The sequence below is a fragment of the Leucopleurus acutus genome (assembly GCF_964270905.1).
Source record: "Leucopleurus acutus genome assembly, chromosome: 8".
NCBI classification, from domain to species: domain Eukaryota; kingdom Metazoa; phylum Chordata; class Mammalia; order Artiodactyla; family Delphinidae; genus Leucopleurus; species Leucopleurus acutus.
This window is the reverse complement of record NC_139151.1, coordinates 72,033,443-72,052,610: the sequence shown is the minus strand read 5'-3', so window position 1 is coordinate 72,052,610 and position 19,168 is coordinate 72,033,443. Positions and strand designations below refer to the sequence as shown.

General features: G+C 39.7%; 2 protein-coding genes across 4 annotated transcripts in view; one reads left to right on the top strand and one right to left on the bottom strand.

Moving 5' to 3' along the window:
* GTF2H1 (general transcription factor IIH subunit 1) overlaps positions 1-13,943 on the bottom strand; it is a 31,046-nt gene extending 17,103 nt beyond the window's left edge. Inside the window, exons 1-4 of the mRNA XM_082845347.1 lie at positions 13,780-13,943; positions 5,858-6,026; positions 1,871-2,063; positions 907-1,072 (exon numbers count right to left, since the gene is read on the bottom strand). Coding sequence (XP_082701473.1) covers positions 907-1,072; positions 1,871-2,063; positions 5,858-6,011 — 513 coding nt within the window. The 5' untranslated portion in view covers positions 6,012-6,026; positions 13,780-13,943. The remainder of the gene's footprint in view (positions 1-906; positions 1,073-1,870; positions 2,064-5,857; positions 6,027-13,779) is intronic.
* Positions 13,944-14,289: 346 nt separating this feature from the next.
* The window catches only part of HPS5 (HPS5 biogenesis of lysosomal organelles complex 2 subunit 2), a 44,740-nt gene continuing 39,861 nt past the window's right edge, over positions 14,290-19,168 (top strand). The window contains exons 1-2 of one of the 3 annotated variants that reach the window (XM_082845338.1): positions 14,355-14,390; positions 18,875-18,989. The gene's annotated coding sequence lies outside the window, so the exon portion shown is untranslated. Of the gene's footprint in view, positions 14,391-17,585; positions 17,822-18,874; positions 18,990-19,168 lie in introns of those variants that run through there. The other 2 variants (XM_082845339.1, XM_082845340.1) reach the window with 2 other exon arrangements.

The following is a 19,168-nucleotide window of genomic DNA, read 5'->3' as shown; positions in this document are numbered from 1 at the left end:
TCTGTATTTGTTAGAATATTGGGGGAAGATGTCTAAGAACCCAATGAACACTGGACAAAGGTGGAAAAATAGACTCTCTGAATGAAATACAGACAGAGATAAGTCCCTCACCTATACTTTTGGCATAGAGACAGGGCTCACAGAAGCCTGACCTGGTTTCACATAATTTTAGTGAACTGTAAAATCTGCTTTTTGAAAATACAACATGGTCAAACAGGCACATTTAAGTGTGGCCAAAGGCAGATATCTAGTGGAGATTTAACATAAAACATATACAGTTACCAAATATTTAACTATTTGGTTACTAAGTAGTTAAATATTATCTGATTGGTTTCTTTAGAAGGCCTTATTAATTCAATTCACTGCTAAGCACTCAGAAAGATGCCAAACACGTAACTGCTACTCAAATTTTTGTTAAATGTATAAATACTGCTTTGGTTTTACCGTCACTTTCTAATTCCACACATAAGGTAGTCTCAATTTTCCTCTTAAGATACATTTTACAAATCTTACTTTTTTATAACCTGGTGGTCATTATACGTTTAAACTTTGCATTGTAAGTAAAATATTGCAATCATTAAAAAAAGGTAGCTGAAAGCCCTAAATTTAAAAGTAATAGGGGAAGTAAGCATTAGTCCAGTTGCTATAAGATTCTTTTTCAAAAGTCCATTTGATTTCCAGCATACTAGGGTCAAGTCCAGAAAACTAAGAAAATATAACTGGCAAAAAATATATAAATTAAAAAAGACACTGTATGTATTTTAAAAATTATTTTAGAAGAATACCATGGATACTGAAGTATCCACTAATTTACTTGAAGAAAATGCTAAATTTTACAAAAGAAGTGGCATCGTTAACACATATACCACGGTTTTTTCCCTTTAGAAATCTAGAAGGGTCACATACCAGAAATGCTGCAGAAATGCCAACATCCTGCTTATGATTAGATGTGGAAGAACTCTCTGTTGCATTCACATTTAAACGATTGGCCCAGAATTCCTCAGCACTGATCACCTGACTCACAACAAGGTCTTTATAAAGCTGAAACAAAACAGGATCTTCTTGCAGCATTCTGGTGATAGAATATATCGAACATATTGAACTTTTAGAATAAAACACCATTTAGGTAACATTCAAAAAAGACTTTAGCCACATGAAACACCCAACTTTCATTTTGTGATGACTGAGCGGCAGAGGTCATTTAGTTCATTTGTCAGTAATTAAAAGCAAAAAAATATTTTTGGAGGAACAAATTTAAGTGCAGATAAACAGAAGTCAGTCTGAAGAGGCAAAGGCTAAACTCTTTGAAGGCATGGATTTGGTCTTATTCATCCCTATATTCCAGTGATACAAAGGCTGTATTTGTACTGTACTGTATTCTTTCACAAAAAGGTGAATGGGGAAGAGAGATTTTTCTAGCAACTAGTTTTTCATGGTGATAAGCACCTGGAGCCATAAGCACAGAAAGACAATTCATCTTATCAGAAATTCTCATTATTTTAGAATGTTTGCTCAACTTTTTTACAGTATGACTACTTTCAGGTTTCTTATTCACATACACATTTCTAATGGTTTAGTATCTTCTCTGTGACAGAGAACTAGAGAATTAAGGGACCTTATTAGCACCTTCGAATCGCAGTTCTGTTCCTAATCAGATGTTAGGTTTGAGGCAGTTCATCTGAGTTTATCTCATCTGCCGAAAGCCAAAGCTAGTAAGATGCTAAAGTTAATAACCAAACACAGAGGTAAAGATAACGAAGCCCATATTTTCCTAAACTACACTGTCAAAGCACAAGGGTGAGAAATAAACTATTACTTGACTGGTGAGAACCTAGCATCTCTTTAAAAGGCTGTTCTTTTCCTCCTTCACCTGTTTTTCTCTTCCAGTTCTTTATTTGCTTTCCTCTTGAATTTGGGCAGCAGCTGCTGAAGAAGGTCTTTCACTGCATCTCGCTCTTTCACTGCTGTGCTTTCATTGGAAAAATGGAAGTTAGTTGTGTCCCCTGCATGCAAGACCAGCTGAAGTTGAATTTTAGCTTTTCCTTCTGGACTGATTTTCTGGCCTAAAAAGAAGCATGAGGCTAGTTAGATAAGGACACTCACACTGTGGAAAGTCATACAATAAGTTACTTCTCTCAAGACTCAGGCTTCCTTTGGGCTTTAGTTGCCCTATTCCAATCTTGATGCTTCAGCAGAAATGTACAATTCTCAAATAATCCCATATAACCAGAGCATGGTTCAACAAATTCGCTGCTAGCACTTGGCTTCCTTCTTCAGTATCCTTTTTGTGTGGCACTTCTCACCCACTGCTTCCACCTACGGATACTAAAGGGCTTTGGTTTCCACTCAACTGGGCAGCTTTCTTAAAAGCTTTCTAAACAGCCAACCCAGAGTCCTGAATCCACCCTGAATAGCTGCTTCCAACTGACAATATCATTAATAAAAATGATTTGTCACGATTCAAAAAACTCCAAAACATAGCCCATGGCCTAATTACTAATTGCGAAGGAAAATACATAATTTTACATTTGAGAGATCAGGTGTCAGCACTTTAACCAAGTGACCAAACTTAGCCTCATTAAAAATGGAACAACCTGACACTATGGGCTTTCTGAGGTGACAGAATAGCAACACCACCACTTATGTGTTGTTCTTGCTGAAAATGTCTAACTTGAGTATAATCAAGCCTGTAGACCTGACTTTTATAAGAAATACAGGTATACAGGAAAAAAATGAAACAAAACCTTGAGGAGACCATCAGACTGTGTGATATTCTACAAGCCCATACTCTTAAAGAACAGACAAAAGAGACTACAACTACATACATGAACCTAGACTAGGTATTGGTTAAAAAAAAAAAAATCACAGGTATAAAAAACTTTGGACAACTGGGGAAATGCAACAATGGTCTGGATATTTATTAAAATTTTCTTGGTGTCATAACGTTATAAGCAGTCAAAGTGTACACTCACATAAAAAAACAAATATGGCAAAATTACTAATATTTAGATGGTATACAATATACACGTATACATTGTACTATTCTTTAAACTCTTCTGTAACTTTGAAGATTTTCATACTAATTTGGAGCTGGAAATGTCAAAATATACCTACATAATAGAGATCTTGTATTCTTAAAAAGTGGGCCTCGTGACTTGTCTTCTTCATAAGGGAAACAGATGAAGGGGCTTTGTCTCACTAAATGGGTGACTAATGGTAGTGTGAACACATTACCTAGAGCTCTCTGCCCCAAGCAACCTACTAAAACTTAAATAAACAGGAACTTTTTCAATGAAAATGCTGCTTCCAAACCAACAGTTTAGATGAAATACCTTACTGCCAAAAAGAGCAATATGAAGCAATTTACACTGTCAGCCAGCCTGTTCCATTATCCCATACCTCCAAAACAAACTATCACTCCTCTCTACTATCTCTTCTCAGTCACTGCTTTATTCTTGCTCTATCTTAGCTCGTGCCTCTGAGAGGCCTACTTTTGAAGTTTTTTAACTATCTAACTGCTAATTTTCACCTTAGTAATGTATTATTGACAACTTTCAATGGCTTCTTTCAGAAATGAGCATTCTTTCAAATATTCAGCTTAAAATGAAAACTGATCTGGTGCAGATCTAAATTTGGGTATGTGCTCTCCTCCCCAATAGCTGAGAAGAATTGTTGAAATACAGAAGATAGGCATATTCTTTTTTTTGTGGCCTCTCCTGTTGCGGAGCGCAGGCTCAGCAGCCATGGCTCACGGGCCCAGCCGCTCCGCGGCATGTGGCATCCTCCCGGACCAGGGCACGAACCCGCGTCGCCTGCATCGGCAGGCGGACTCTCAACCACTGCGCCACCAGGGAAGCCCAAGGCATATTCTTTATTGCATGCTGTAAGTATCATATTGAGTATGTGTTTTGCAAAGGTATAAGGCTAGCTTCCCGTTTAAGAGAAATGCTAATACAGGCAGTTCCTAATTTATGAGTCTATTGTAGAACAAATGTTAGTTTGTTAAGACTACTATTAGAAACTTGGTGAGGCATTTCTCCACAGAAACAAAGGTTTGAAAGGAAGTAGTGTTACCAGGAGAGTGGACAAAGACCAGATAGCTTAGGCAGTACTGAATTATGATGAATTTTAAACAGTATTTCCTTTTTAAAATTAAGATTCCAGTTATTTCAGTGGACAAAGATGATCTTGGTCATTTCCAGCAGCAAATTAGAGGTAAGTCCTTAGGGCAACTGTTTATACACAAAGGACATTTGTAAACTGACCACTTGCAAGTTGAGGATTGTCTATGTTTTGAGGTGTCAGGTTCCTTGAAATCTGTTCAGGATTTTATCTAGGAGAAGAATCTCATATCCAGGAAAATAAATGAATCCATATTAATGGTCACAGTTAAGATACCACAATTTGTTGAGGGCTTTGTTACCCAACTCCCCTGGGGTCCCTCCTATTCAAGATCTTTTAGTTAGGTGAATTGCAGAAATCACTTTCAGAGTACAGGTTCTAAATCCCAGGATTCACTTGGTGCCTTTAAACCTAATTATTATTGAGCCACAAAGTACCATGTCCTTTGGGTAATAAATTCAAAGTTAATTTTGCAAATTTGAAAAGAGAAGGGGTTTTGATGTTAGCTTTCATACCTGAAAATCATAAAAAGGATATAAAAATATTATGCTCTGTATTCCTCCCATCTACATTTAGTATAAAATTAAGTCTATTTTCTCAACAGATGATGGATGGCCACATAACCAAAGATTAGACGACTTTACTTAAAAGATACAATTTTATGCCAGGGCAATCTGGCATCATCTATCAAGCTTTTTTTTAAAATAAATTAATTAATTTATTTTTGGCTGCACTGGGTCTTCGTTGCTGCACGTGGGCTTTCTCTAGCTGTGGCGAGCGGGGGCTCCTCTTTGTTGCGGTGCGCGGGCTTCTCATTGCGGTGGCTTCTCTAGTTGCGGAGCACGGGCTCTAGGCACAAGGGCTTCAGTAGCTGTGGCATGCAGGCTCAGCAGCTGTGCCTCGCGAGCTCTAGAGTACAGGCTCAGTAGTTGTGGTGCACGGGCTTAGTTGCTCTGCAGCATGTGGGATCTTCCCGGACCAGGGCTTGAACCCATGTCCCCTGCATTGGCAGTTGGGATTCTTAACCACTGCCCCACCAGAGAAGTCCATCTATCAAGATTTTAAATGCATGAACCATTTGAACCTGTAAGCCCACTGCAGGGATGTATTCCATACATAAAACCTCAAAAAAATATTAGTGCATAGACCAATACTGCAACATTGTTTTCAATAACAAAATTCTGAGAACTTCCTAAATGTCCTTCAATAGTGGACTGGTTAAATACATAAGTGTAAATCCATTCAGTGGACTATTATGCAACTCTTAAAAGAAGGTATGGGGCTTCCCTGGTGGCGCAGTGGTTGAGAGTCCGCCTGCTGATGCAGGGGACGCGGGTTCGTGCCCCGATCTGGGAGGATCCCACATGCCGCGGAGCGGCTGGGCCCGTTGAGCCATGGCCGCTGAGCCTGCGCGTCCGGAGCCTGTGCTCCGCAACGGGAGAGGCCGCAACAGTGAGGCCCACATACCGCAAAAAAAAAAAAAAAAAAAAAAAGAAGGTATGTGTGGAGATCTTTATGTGAGGTAGATTTACACATGTAAAGCTGTACATACTCTATTATTGTAGAAAAGACAGGTTACAGAATAATATATATTCAATGATCCTACTCTATAATTATTTTTATACAGTTGATTTTTTGACATTATAATAAAAACCCCACAGAGACTGTATAATCAGTCTTCTTATAAAGTTACTAACAAATATGACATACATCAGACTTAGTATAGCCGACTTACATTTAATATCTGCATACATATGGCTGATGGTAAATCTATCTTTGCCTTCAGGTGCCCAAGCAATTCTTTCTGCCATGAGGTACAGAGCTCCATCCTGCTTCTTTTGTCGCACCTTCTTTACAATCAGCAAAACTTCTTCAGATGAAGTCGCCATGACGGCTAGAAGGTGCTAAAAAAGACAAAAAGATTTCACATCTCAGTTAGGGTTGGATTCATTGACTTGAGTCCCTTCCAAATCTAAAATGAGTAATAAGGAAGGAAAAAAGTCTTTTCCCTCTTTCCGAGTTGAAGATAAAGCTGTATGGCGTTATTCCTTTAAAATCAAATTTCATTTTGCTCATACCACAGGTATGAATTTACACAACACTGCAAGTTGACAACACCTGGCAGTTTTCAAACCATTTCCACATATGCTAATCAGTATTTTCAATTTATTTTCCTGTTATATTATTAAATCTTAAACACATGATTTGACTACAAATATGTGGTCTGTAACCTATATTGCAGAACTTTAGAATTACACAGCACTCTATTGGATATTTAGTTCAAATTTGTTTCAACTGAAAAAACTAGGAGCCAAAGGGTTTGTGTGACCTTCCTAAAACCACTCCTAGATCTAAAACCCGGTCTAATATGCTTAAAAAAAAAAACTGAAAGAATTTAACACTTAACACTTCAGATGCTATCTTCCCCATCTTTTTTTTTTTTGTGTGTGGTACGCGGGCCTCTCACTGTCGTGGCCTCTCCTGTTGCGGAGCACAGGCTCCGGACGCGCAGGCTCAGCGGCCATGGCTCACGGGCCCAGCCGCTCCGCGGCATGTGGATCTTCCCGGACCGGGGCACGAACCCGTGTCCCCTGCATCGGCAGGCAGACTCTCAACCACTGCGCCACCAGGGAAGCCCTATCTTCCCCATCTTTTAACAATCAAATGTCTTCAACTGCTCTCCAGTCTAAGCGGAAGATTCATTTGTATATGGCTAATTTGTTACCTAGGAAGAAACAGCTTGGAGCTCCCCCCAGGTTCACCCCATCCTGGGAATCTTAAGCCACCCAACCCAAATCCTAGAGTCTTGAGTGTAGCTGTCTGGAATATGAGGCTGAAAAGGATTTTGAAGCTGTTTGGGCTCAACAGGAAAGATGCCATGATTGATGAAGTCTGCCATGGGCTGCGATGGGGAAAGTGGTGGCACAAATGGCACATATATGCCATTTCTGGTGAAGTTATGACTTTAGCTTTCATTCCCAAAGGAATGATTTAAAATATAACTTAAAAATATTTACTTCTTCAGGTACAAATTATAATTTCAGAGAAGTTAGCATATCTAAGTGTCATAAGAATTAAATTTGAGCAAACAAGTGAAGCTTTATTGTAACATTTCTTATTCACTGAAACAGTGATTTAAAAATCAAAAATACAAGTAAAAAAAAAAGAGTGAAATTTTAATTTCTCTGAAGTTGACTACCTGAATTTTGAATAGCCAGATCTTCCCTTTTAGTTTCCTTACAGGCTACTCCACCCCAAAAATGGAAAGGAAAAGGGTCAGTGTGAATACATTTATTCAATAGTTCTGTACTGAGCCAAGAAGTCTAGGGATTACCTGAAGACAAATGTCTGCCAGTAGTGATTTCTGCTTTGAGAAAGCTTCCAGTCTAGTGAGCAAGATGTGTGTGTGTGTATACAAACTAGAATGTGTAAAGTCCCAAAAGGGAGACAAAAAACAGTCCTGAATTAGGACTCAGAGGCAATTAACTTTTTCACATGAGAGGCTTTGTCAAATATTTGTCACAGATATCTTAGGGCAATAAAAATAATTCAGTTATAATTAACTGAACAAACAAGATGCAAATCACTAAATGCATAGTCCTTAGGTGTTCCGTTTGATGCGTTTTGGCAACTGTATACACCCGTGTACCATTACCCAAAACAAGACCGAGAACATTTCCATCACCCCCCAAGTTCTCTCATGTCCCCTTCTAGTCAATTCTCTTCCTCCCACCCTCGAGCAACTGTTTTCTGATTTCTATCACCACAGATTAGTTTTTATCTGTACTAGGATTTCATATAAATGGAATTCAGGCACTATGTATGCTTTTGTCTCTAGCTTTTCGCTTAACATGTTTTTGGAAATTCACCACATTATTACATGTATTGGTAGTTTATTCTTTTTTATACATAAGTTAGTTATGAATTGGGTCTTGAATGAGGGTTTTGACAGAGAAAAGGCAATAAGCATTATAGGCAAAGAGAATGGCTTGGGGCAAAGGCTCCAGACTCTCTGCAAATGGTTAGTAGTCCACTCTGGATGTAGCACAAAGTTCATGATGGGGATCAGTGGGATATGAAGTTGGACAGTTAAGATGGAGGAAGATAGTGGAGAATACCCCCCTATGTGGCAGACAACAGAAAACTTCTAAAGATTTGAATAAGGGAGTGATTTGTATTTTAGGAAATTAATCTGAGGCAATATGAGAGAGACTGAAGGGAGGACCAGAAAGGGTCTGAACCAGGCTGGTGGCAGTGAGAATGGAGAGGAAGAGACAAGGAGGAGTACTGAGGAAGCAGGATGAATAGACACTGTGCTGAAGGAGGTATCACAGCTGCTTGCTCATACCCCACTTTTAAGCCTAACTGACATGAGTACAGCGATGCCACTCACAGAAACAGTAACAAGGAAAAACAAGTTTGAAAGTGAAGGCAAGGAATTCGGCTCTGAAAATGAGTGTGAGATGCTGCTGAGTCACGCAGGTAGAAATAGTCTGTATTATGTGGGCATTTATAAATGTTGGGACAGAGCCTAGTAAGTTAACAAAAAGGGATTTAAAAAATGCCACAATCTCACAACTTTAACATCAATTTTCTTAATTTTAAATTGTGCTTATCTGTACTCACCTTACAAATGTAATCATGAAGTACAGCCAAGTTAATTATCTTGTTTATTTGCCATTGAAAACATTTTCCCATGTTACTTTACAATCTCCAGTTTTAATATCCATACATTATATATGATAAAGGGTCAAAATTCTTACTATATAATACTATCTTTTAACTGATTACCTTATTTGATGTCCTCCAAAGATTTTGATTAGAGGATTACTGTCGCTTAAAAAGTTTGAAAACCACTGTTTTAAAGAACTATTTTTTTTTTTTTGGTTGGGCCGCAGCTTGTGGGATTTAAATTTCCCAACCAGGGATTGAACCTGGGCCCTTGTCAATGAAAATGCACAGTCCTAAGCACTGGCCCGTCAGGGAATTCCTTAAAGGACTATTTAATGACATGAAAAGATAAACTGTTAGGTGATCAAAGCAAGCAAAAAAAGCATGTAGTTTGATTCCATATTCTTAAATTTTAAAAAACCTTCTAAAATTTATTGAAGGCTTGTAATACGTGCCAGGCATTGGGCTAAATTCTTCATAGGCATTATCTCATTCAGTCCCCAGTTAACAATCCTGAGGTAGGTTCTATTATTAGTTAGTTCTATTCTGCAGATAAAGGAAATTGGGTCTGAGAGATCAAGATGCTTTCCCAAAGCACCAAGAAGTAGAACTGGGTTTGAATCTGGATCAGTCTGACCTTAGAGTTCCATTATGCTATTTTGCAAATATATATGACTGGAGAGACATACACCCAATTTAATAGTGGTTACCTATGGTGATAGGACTACAGATGATTTGAATGTTCTTTTTGTTTTCTGGACTATCTACAATAAATATGTATTTTGTAATGAGAAAAGCAGTTACTAAAAATGTCTTTCCAAGAGTTTGTTCTCTATCAAACCACATCTATAAGGTAACATGGGAAGGTGTTAGGGTTGGTAAGAATTAAAACTGTTATTTTCAATTTCTGTAATATGTGTATTATTTTTATTTAGTATTAAAACTTTAATTTATAATAATTTTTATAAAATCTATGGACCCATTAAATATTTTAATATTAATTTTATAATATTCATTATAATAAACACGTAACTATTAAAAACATTTAAAAACCTGTCTATACTATGTAAAATTAAACTGCATACCATATGAACCACATTTTAGGAAACATGAATTAAAATCTGAGAAAGATAGGAGAGGTGTGTGTGTGGAGGGGGATAAGCAGATAATTACAGGATAATTTAAAATATGTCCATATATGGAGGAAACACAAGGTTACAGCTGACAGAGCAAGTCACCAATTAACTGGGCTTATGGGCACAAATAAAGTGTTAACTTTGGAAAAGAACAAAAAAACCTTTCTGAGTAGGGAAGATAAGGAGAAAGATGAATGAAGACAGAGAAACTGTAAAGTGGAGAATAAATTAGATTAATAGAACTATTAGAGTTGGCTACTTTAAATCAATTGGGGAAAAACATAGCCTCTTATGCATAGCATGTAAAACCATTCATATTAAAATCTATTTAGAGGGAGCTTTAAAAATAAATCAGAGATAAGTTATTGAACACTGGGAATAACTAGTCAATTGTCTCACAGCTAACCTGCTTGGCAAATTTCCCTGGTCATCTGTAGCACCTCTGTTAATTGTACAAGGACCAGTTTTAGGAAGTTTAATAGAACCAGTAGGACCATCCTACAAGGGCTTCTATGATTTCTAGATTTTTCTTGAAGGTGGCTCCTTGGGTGGCAAAAACTTCTTTCTAGTAGAACTCTGTAAGAGCCACAGAATATTTTATGAAAAACACCGGTGCAGTTATATTTAAACAAAGTGGCTTGATGAAGATCTAGCTTTACTTAAAAGATTATTTACTTTATAAAATAATCTGCCACAAGACTTCTTTAAATAGCAAAATCCTCCAGTAAAGGCATTTATTCATTTGCAGTTAAATATTTACTTGCTTGAGGCTAAAGGCACATGCATGCCTTGTGCTGAGCCTCTGCACATTCTCCTCCCTTTCCATCAACTAGCTTTTACTCATTTTCTGTCTAAGTTTCAAAGTTACAGTATTCTTCCCTTCACAACACTTATCACTACTGCAATTAATTTTTTTAAATTAATTAATGAATTTATTTTTGGCTGCGTTGGGTCTTCATTGCTGCGCGCAGGCTTTCTCTAGTTTCCGCGAGCAGGGGCTACTCTTTGTTGCGGTGCACAGCCTTCTCATTGCGGTGGCTTCTCTTCCTGTTGAACACAGGCTCTAGGCACATGGGCTTCAGTAGTTGTGGCTCACGGGCTCTATAGTGCAGGCTCAGTAGTTGTGGTGCACAGGCTTAGTTGCTCCGTGGCATGTGGGATCTTCCTGGACCAGGGCTCGAACCCATGTCCCCTGCATTGGCAGGCGGATTCCCAACCACTGCGCTACCAGGGAAGTCCCTGCAATTAATTTTTAATGTATTTCTTTTAATGCCTTTCTCCCCGAAAGACCGCAAGTTTCATAAAGAAGGGAAGAGGCTGCATGTGTTGTATTCATGGCAATACAGAGCCCAGCAGCATATTTTAGTCCATAGGAATAGTCCAATAAATACCTATGACATCAATTTAAGATCTCTGTTGTTAAAAGAATACAGTCTTGGTTAATACATAACAAGAAGCCATTGTACATACATCCTCGGCTAAACTCCAGGAAGCACTAAAGCTCTCAACTCACAGATCAGAGTACCATTCCTCACAGATTCCAATAACTGGCTTATAAGTAAACAGGGATAGGAAGAATTTGAAACTATTCAGGAGAAATCTTTAAATTTCCATTTCCTACATCTCATGTCTCTGCATTTCCATCACCTACATCTCCTTTTCCAATGTGCAGAGATAAATGGGGCAGACGAAAAAAAGGCAACAAGTGAAATATAAACTCCTTATCACTCACTAAAAGGAGGACTGTTATTAGAGAAAGCGCTTCTGTGTCTGCCAGCAACAAAATGGAGACTGGAATGCTGCTTGCCATCGGGCAATCCTAAAAAATGTTAACAATTCAGCACTACAGGGAATAAGACCTTGAAAGTATGTAAAGAGTGACCAAAATGTACTGTTTTAAGGATAGTTACACACATAAAGAAGATATTAAAGGGAATAACTGAGGTAGCAATTTTAAGACCGAGCACTTTTTCATTTTACAGCAGTGATGGGAGAGGCAGGAGGAGGAAAATGCGACAGAGACGCAAGATAGAGGGAAGAGTATGCTCATATTCACTAATAAATACTGCATGCTGACAAAGAGTACGATACCAAAATTGAGAGAAGAGCAATCAGTTGGTAATCATAAATGGAGCAAGGAGGGACTATTAGATGGATGCCTGACACTGTCACATTGCAGGCAGGAAAGAGAAAAAGGAGGAAGGGACAAAGACACTTCGTTTTTTTTTTAAATTAAAAAAACATTTTTTTTTGGCCATGCCATGTGGCATGTGGGATCTTAGTTCCCTGAACAGGGATCGAACCCATGCCCCCTACAGTGGAAACAGGGAGTCTTAATCACTGGAAAACCAAGGAGGTCCCCAAAGACACTTCTAGTAGCAGCATCCATGAAGTAGAAATAGTGGTCAAAATGGTAGGAAAGCTCAAGGTACACCTGACAACATTCTGATGGTAAGGGAAAAACCAGCAGCGCAGAAAAGCAGGGCTAAAAGGTGTAAAGACAGCCCAGCAGGGATAAGATATAAGCCTTGAGAGCAGGTCGTACAGGAGGCAGCCACAACTGACTGAAGCTGATCGTTGGGTGCATTCTTTTAAACTGATTCCTCTCTCTTTGCACCAACCTTCCTAGTATTTTTAAAGAGCCCTCTCTGCATTTGTGTGGATTTTTTTTTAACATTAGCACTACCATATGTATTTAATATCCCCTAGGAGAGACTCAAAGCTCATCAGTCTGATGCCCTGCCAAATGTCAGATGAGTGAGAGTAGCAGAACAGGTTTAATGCCTCCAAATTCTCTCTTCCAAATAATGGATTTCGGTCTGCTAAAAGGTACAAAGTTCTTTCCAGAGTCTAGATCTTTTGTAAGCCATAAGCCTGATACTAGAGGTTACCTTCCCCTCTGTTGTGACCTCTCCATCTCATTTGTTCTAGTTTTGATTTTTTTAAATCGATCTTAGAGTTGGCAGCTTTGGCTTAGTTACCAAAGCCCAGTTCATGATGTTCACACTGTGTTCCAAGAGGGGAGGCTGAGCGCTCCCAAACTCAATTCCACCATGGCATGCTGCTTTGTATGTTGGGGTTTCTGGTAAGAATTCAACGGGAAAAATTGTTCCACTCCTTTATGGAATCAGTACTTACTGCAAGGTATATTTTAAACCACTTAGTTTTTGTATGTTTTTAAAACTGGGTCTTCTGATGGGCAAAAGGTTGTTTTTATCTCTCTCCTCCCGCCCCCCATTTTACAGACCCTAAAGCGGGCATTTAAGAGTCAACTGAATACACTTCCTTAAACAATGCAGTCTCTGAGAACACTGGGGAATTTCTAAAATAATTATTTACTTCCATGTGTTGGTGCTTAAAGATGATCAAATTGGGCACAGACCAAAATGTGATGTGTGTGTAGGGGGTTGGCCTAGCACACATGTTAAGAAGATTTTAAGAGTGGTAAGTCTGACAGGTAAAGCAAAAGGTGTGTGGACACTAAGGTAAAAGCTTTTCCCTTACAGAAACCAAAAGACTCAACAGCACATTTTCTAACGGGACGGACTTCTCAGCCCCAGAGAGGCCTCCGTGTCCTTCATCCTCATGAGCCAAGTCTGATCCCGGCTTTGAATAAATCTTCGAGTCCCTGCTTTCAGTGGAGAGATAAGGCTTCCTACAGACAAGTAGATTAGGGGTCGCCTCTTCGTCGCGTCAGAATAATAAAGGGCTACGAGACCGCAGGCTAGGGAGTTGTGGCAACGGCGACAGGGACACAGGAAAAAGAGGCAGATTCCGCGCCGTCCTGCGGCCCCCAGGCCTGTCAGCTCTTCACCCGCCCGCCCACCCCCATTCTTCGGTCTAAACTTACCAGGTGGGAGCTACGGCCTTGGGCAAGGAGTAAGTTACTGAGCTAGGTCGAGTCGAGTTCCGCTGCGCTTCTTAGAGACGCTGCCGGGAAGAGGCTGAAACCCAGCAGCCGCAGCCGTCGCCACCGCCTCTGTTACCGGGGGGTCTCGCCTCCATCGCTGGCTGCGAGAACTCTGAAGGCACGTGACCGGAAGTACCAAGGCGGGCCTGCGGGGCACGTGACCCCAGAGCGCGGCCGCCATGACACCTTCCGCTAGTTCCCTCCCTTCCCCGCCGGTGCCCGCCTGTTTCATTTCCTCTCGCCGGCTTTAAGCGGTGAAGGGTCCCGGGATCCTGCCTGGCTCACCCCTTTGGCCTAGAGCTCCTCCGGTTCCGATCGGCGCTGCGTCTTCGGCCGGCAGCGGCCCGCTTACTGCAGGCCACAGAGAGCGTAATCACGACGGCGGCCCGAGGGGGAGGGACCACGCGCCAGCAGGGGCGTAACCTGTCACGTGACGAGGAAGTACAGTTAACAGCTTTGTCCCAGCGTCCCCGGCGCTCCGGGATGACGTAAGCCAGGGAGGGGAGGAGCAGGAGGGGAGACTGAAGTTCAGGTGCGGCTCTTAGTGCGCGGTGAGTGTTAACGGCACCCAGCCGGGAGAGAGGGTGTGACCCATTGGAATTTGGGGGCTACCGGCCTGGAGATGGTGGAGAGAGGCTGAAACCTACAGGCTGTGAGCCTGGCTTTGAAAACTTGATTACCGAGGCTCCTTTCAAGAGATCTGAGTATAGTATTAAAGTTACTGCTGTTAAAAAGGAGTTCCGCTAGTCAGGGAGCTTGTGGTCAGGAACTGTCTGCAGTGGGGTGTGCGAGGCATGCTGAGTGCATGAATGAGTGAGTCGCCATTTCTTGGTCTGAGGTGAAGAGTTGTTCTCTGTTACTTGGGTTTAAAGATCCCCATTACGGGAATGAGGGACTCTCGTACTTCCCCTCCGCATAATATCTTTAATTTTTGCTTCCTTTCTTTTCTCTTTTGCCTCCTCTTCCTTCCACGCCCCTAGTGGGGAAGAAAGAAAGCTGTGATTTGCATTGGGTGTTTGCGCAGCAAACACTAGTCCATTAAAATGAATAAAAATGAGTACTAGGACGAAGAGAAAAGACTTCTTGATTCTACTGCTCCTTTAGTTACCATCGAGCAGTGCGGGGAAATGGAAAGGTAATTAGATTTGGACTCAGGATTAGTGGATTCTAGTCTCAGCTCTACTTGTGAACTCTGTGACCTTGGGCAAGTCAACACTTCAAAAAGTTCTTTCATTGACTTTGGTAAGCATTTATGACCACCTTCTATTTGCTTAGTTTTTTGCTAGGCTAACAGTGTGACAGACTTAACAGAAGTAATAGTTAAACTCGGATCTGCAGGAAGATAGTGTTTTGTTAGATGGAGGAAGGTTCAAGGAACAGCATATATTAAACCATGGAGGCACAGAAAGTTTATAGAATGAAAGGTTTGTACAGAGCTTTTTGTTGTTAAGCACATACTTAACAAAATCTTGAATATATGTGACGAAATCACTGTGCTGTACACTTGTAACTAACACAACATTGTAAATTAACTATACTTCAATAAGAAATCTTGTTCAAGAAAATTTAAAACATAGACAAAAGTAGACAGGATAATATAACGAACCCTCATGTGCACCAAACCAAACTTTAACAGTTATCAGCATTCTGCTGTTCTGGTTTGAACAGTTTTAAATTTTCTAGGTACTTTTTATATCCATTATCACATTTGATTAATGGCAGCTTTCAATTTGAGCTCAATTCTACTGTATCTAGGTACTGGCTAGGAAGATTATATTCATTTTATTTGAAAATTTCTTTGGGTTTTAGTTAACTGCTTGCTCTGTTGAATCAAAAGTGTGACATGGCACATTGTAAAGCAATTATACTCCAATAAAGATGTTAAAAAAAAAAAGTGTGACATGGCTACTTTAAAAACATATCTGGAAAAAAAAGTCTGATACTTTTTTAGGATGTAACATAGAAATTTAGTGTCCAGGTCAAGGAACTTAGTGTTTCTACTCTATTCTGTGTATCCAGCTACTTAAGGAGATTTATGTTCAGTTCTGGAGACCACATTTTTAGGCAAACTAAAGCTCTTGTGTGGAAGGCTGATCAGAACAGAGAGGAATTTGGACATTGTCAGGTCAGGAAGAACTGGGGTTGATGAATTTTTAGAAGACCTCATAACACTTTTCAAATACTGAAGGACTGTTTTGAAAGGAGTGAACTTATTTCCTTAAACTGTAGAAGCCACAGTTGGAAATAAAAGCTCCAAGTCATCAGGTTTCAGCCCAATAGTAGAAAAAGTACCGTATAACAGTGAGAGCTGTGGAGGAGTGGAATGGGCAGCTTCATGAGAGGGAGCACTTCCTTTCCCTTGCTGAAAGTGTTCAGGGATCCAGCACAAGACTAATTCCTGAATTATGTGGATGTGTGCACTGAATTACCTATGAGTCTTCCACTTTGAGAATTCTGGGAAGTGGGACTTATGCTGGGCCTGAAAGGCTGGGCAGATTTTAGTAAGTAGATCTGGAGGGAAAGGAGTCGTTTCAGAGAGTAAACGCAAAGAAAAATATAAATTTGGAGTTGGCTCAACACTATCACTAGCAACTTCTCTTGAGAACTGACATTGTTTATGCTATTCCTTTTTCATTCTCGTCTCTATTAAGTCTTTTTCCGAAAAATAGAAACTTACTAGGTTTTTTACTCTGTTAGGTCATAATTTCCAGGTCATTCTCTCTTCACTGAGATCAAGACCAAATGGTCTATCCGTCTCAGAGATTGTTTTAAGATTGCAAGTGGAAGAGATAGCCGCTGTGGTCCTGATGTCATTCCTTTCTGTCTTTCTTAGGATCTTGTACAGTGATTTTATTTTCTTTTTCTTGTATTTTCAGTCCCTTTCATTTTTTAAAAAAATTATTTATTTATTTGCCTGCTCCAGGTCTTAGTTGGGTCACACAGGATCTTAGTTGTGGCTGTGGAATCTTTGGTTGCAGCATGCAGGAATCTAGTTCCCTGACCAGGGATCAAACCTGGGCCCTCTGCATTGGGAGCACAGCGTCTTAACCACTGGACCACCAGGGAAGTCCCTTCAGTCCCTTTCATTCTAAAGCCTTTTCTTTTAGCTGCAAATCTTTCATTCTAAAGCCTTTTCTTTTAGCTGCAAATCTGTTTGCGTCTCCCCTGCTCACAAGGTCGAGAGGTTTTCTCCTTCTCCACCAGATTTCTTGAGTAATTGAAAGGCCTTGTCTTTAGTTCCGCACCACCCCTCCCACCTTTTCTCAAGTCTTTGTTTTCTAGTGTCTACCCACAGCGCTTCACAGAAATTATGTGATCTCCCAACGCCAAATTCTTCAGTGCCTTTCTGTTGCCTACCAAATTAAAATTTGTGCAGGTTCCTTAGTTTGAGATTCACAGTGCCTTGTACCTTGTGACTGAATTACTGTTCCAGCTTTATCTTTCATTTTTCTGTTGCTTGTGTCCTGTGTTTCAACCAAAGACTAAACTTGTATTCTCCAAATATATCCTCTGTATCTTTGCTTATTACTGCCCTACCTGCTACCCTTTCTTTTTTCCTTGTGATAAAACCTAATCAGCTCCAGTGCTACTTCCCTTAGGAAGTTTTCTATGGTTACTTTTAACTCAGTGTGATCCCTCTGTCCTCTAAGTTCCGACATTGGACCTTCCTTACGTTTCCTTTATGAGGGTGTGTGTGTGTGTGTGTGTGTGTGTGTGTGTGTGTGTGTGTGTGTGTGTGTGTGTGTGTGTGTGTGTGTGTATGATTTGTCTTTTTCTCCCTAGTTGATTATAAAGTGACTGATTTCAGGAATTATTTTATTTGTCTTGTTCGCACCACTGTGCCTCATATTCTACTAGAAACTGTCGACTCAGAGAAAAACACACAAGATGAGAGTTGTGAGTTTAAGTTTTATTCAGGGTCTTGCTGAGGACTATAGCCCAGCTAACAGCCACTTAGCCCTGAGGAAACTGCTCTGAAGAGGTAGGGGAGAAGACAGTATATTTTATGTTATTTTATTTTTAAATTTTTATTGGAGTATAGTTGCTTTACAATATTGTGTTAGTTTCTGTTGTACAACAAAGTCAATCAGCAATGCATATACATATATCCCCTCTTTTCTGGATTTCCTTCCCATTCAGGTCACCACAGAGCAATGAGTAGAAGTTCCCTGTGCTATACAGTAGGTTCTCATTAGTTATCTATTTTATACATACTATTAATAGTGTATATAGAGAAGACAGTTTATATATGATTTTTGGCGAGGAAATAACTGCAAGTTAAGCCTACATCTTGGTAAAAGATTACTGCTAATCACAAAGAATAGATATCTCAAGTTAATGATGTTAGTGCTTTTCTATGTATGGGAAGGTGCAAAAATCTGGGGTGATTAAAATTCTTCCTGAGATATACATCTATGAGGGGCCTGCTTTGTCCAAAGCAGAGGGCCTCATCCATTTGTTAATTTCCTCTCAGTGCACTGGTGGTCAGCAACTGTAGTGGGTTATGATGTAACCCTTGTAGAACTGGATGGTGAGCAAAACTATTTGTCTTAGCAATCCTGATTTTTCTGTATCTACAGTACTTAATAAAATGAATGAGTGAAAAGGATGAGAGAAGATTTTTCTTAGATTAGGAATTCGCAAATATTTGAGTATAGGAGGACTACTAAAGAATTTTGTTTTTTCAGAACACCATTCTCCTTGCAGAGATCAGCTGTATTACCAGCAGAAAATAAGACTATATTATGTGTATGCAGTAAAAAGTATTGCAAGCTTATATATGGTTTGCCCCTGGAAAGTGTGCTCCATGAACGTTAGGACTTTGTTTTGTCCTCTGTTTTATCTCTGGGACCTAGAACAATGCCTGGCACATAGTTGGTGCTAAGTATATATTTGTTGAATAAATGAGTGAGTGAATACATGTGTTTCTGAAAAAAAAAATTAAAACCACAAAGTATAAATTAAAAACAATTAAGCATAAACAGTTGTTTCTGAATTTTTTTGTAGTATTTGTTTTTTATTCTCAATTTGGTAGGCAACAAAGGATTGAGGAAAAGTTAAAATTAATGGATAGAATTTTCTTAAACTCTGCTTTCTTCTGGAAACTGGTGTAATTTGACAAAAATGTACACTTGAGAGTTGTTGAACAGGTAAGAACTCTTGTGTTAGTTTACAAAGTCTTCACTGGGTAGTTGGCATTTGCTACCTTGTATTCTTATTTCTATTCTTTCCTATCAGGCCTCTTATTGAAGCTCTTATTCCTCTTTCTGCCTAATTCCCCACACCTGACTTTTCACTTATTCACAGGCTGGAGAAAGCTATCCAGAGG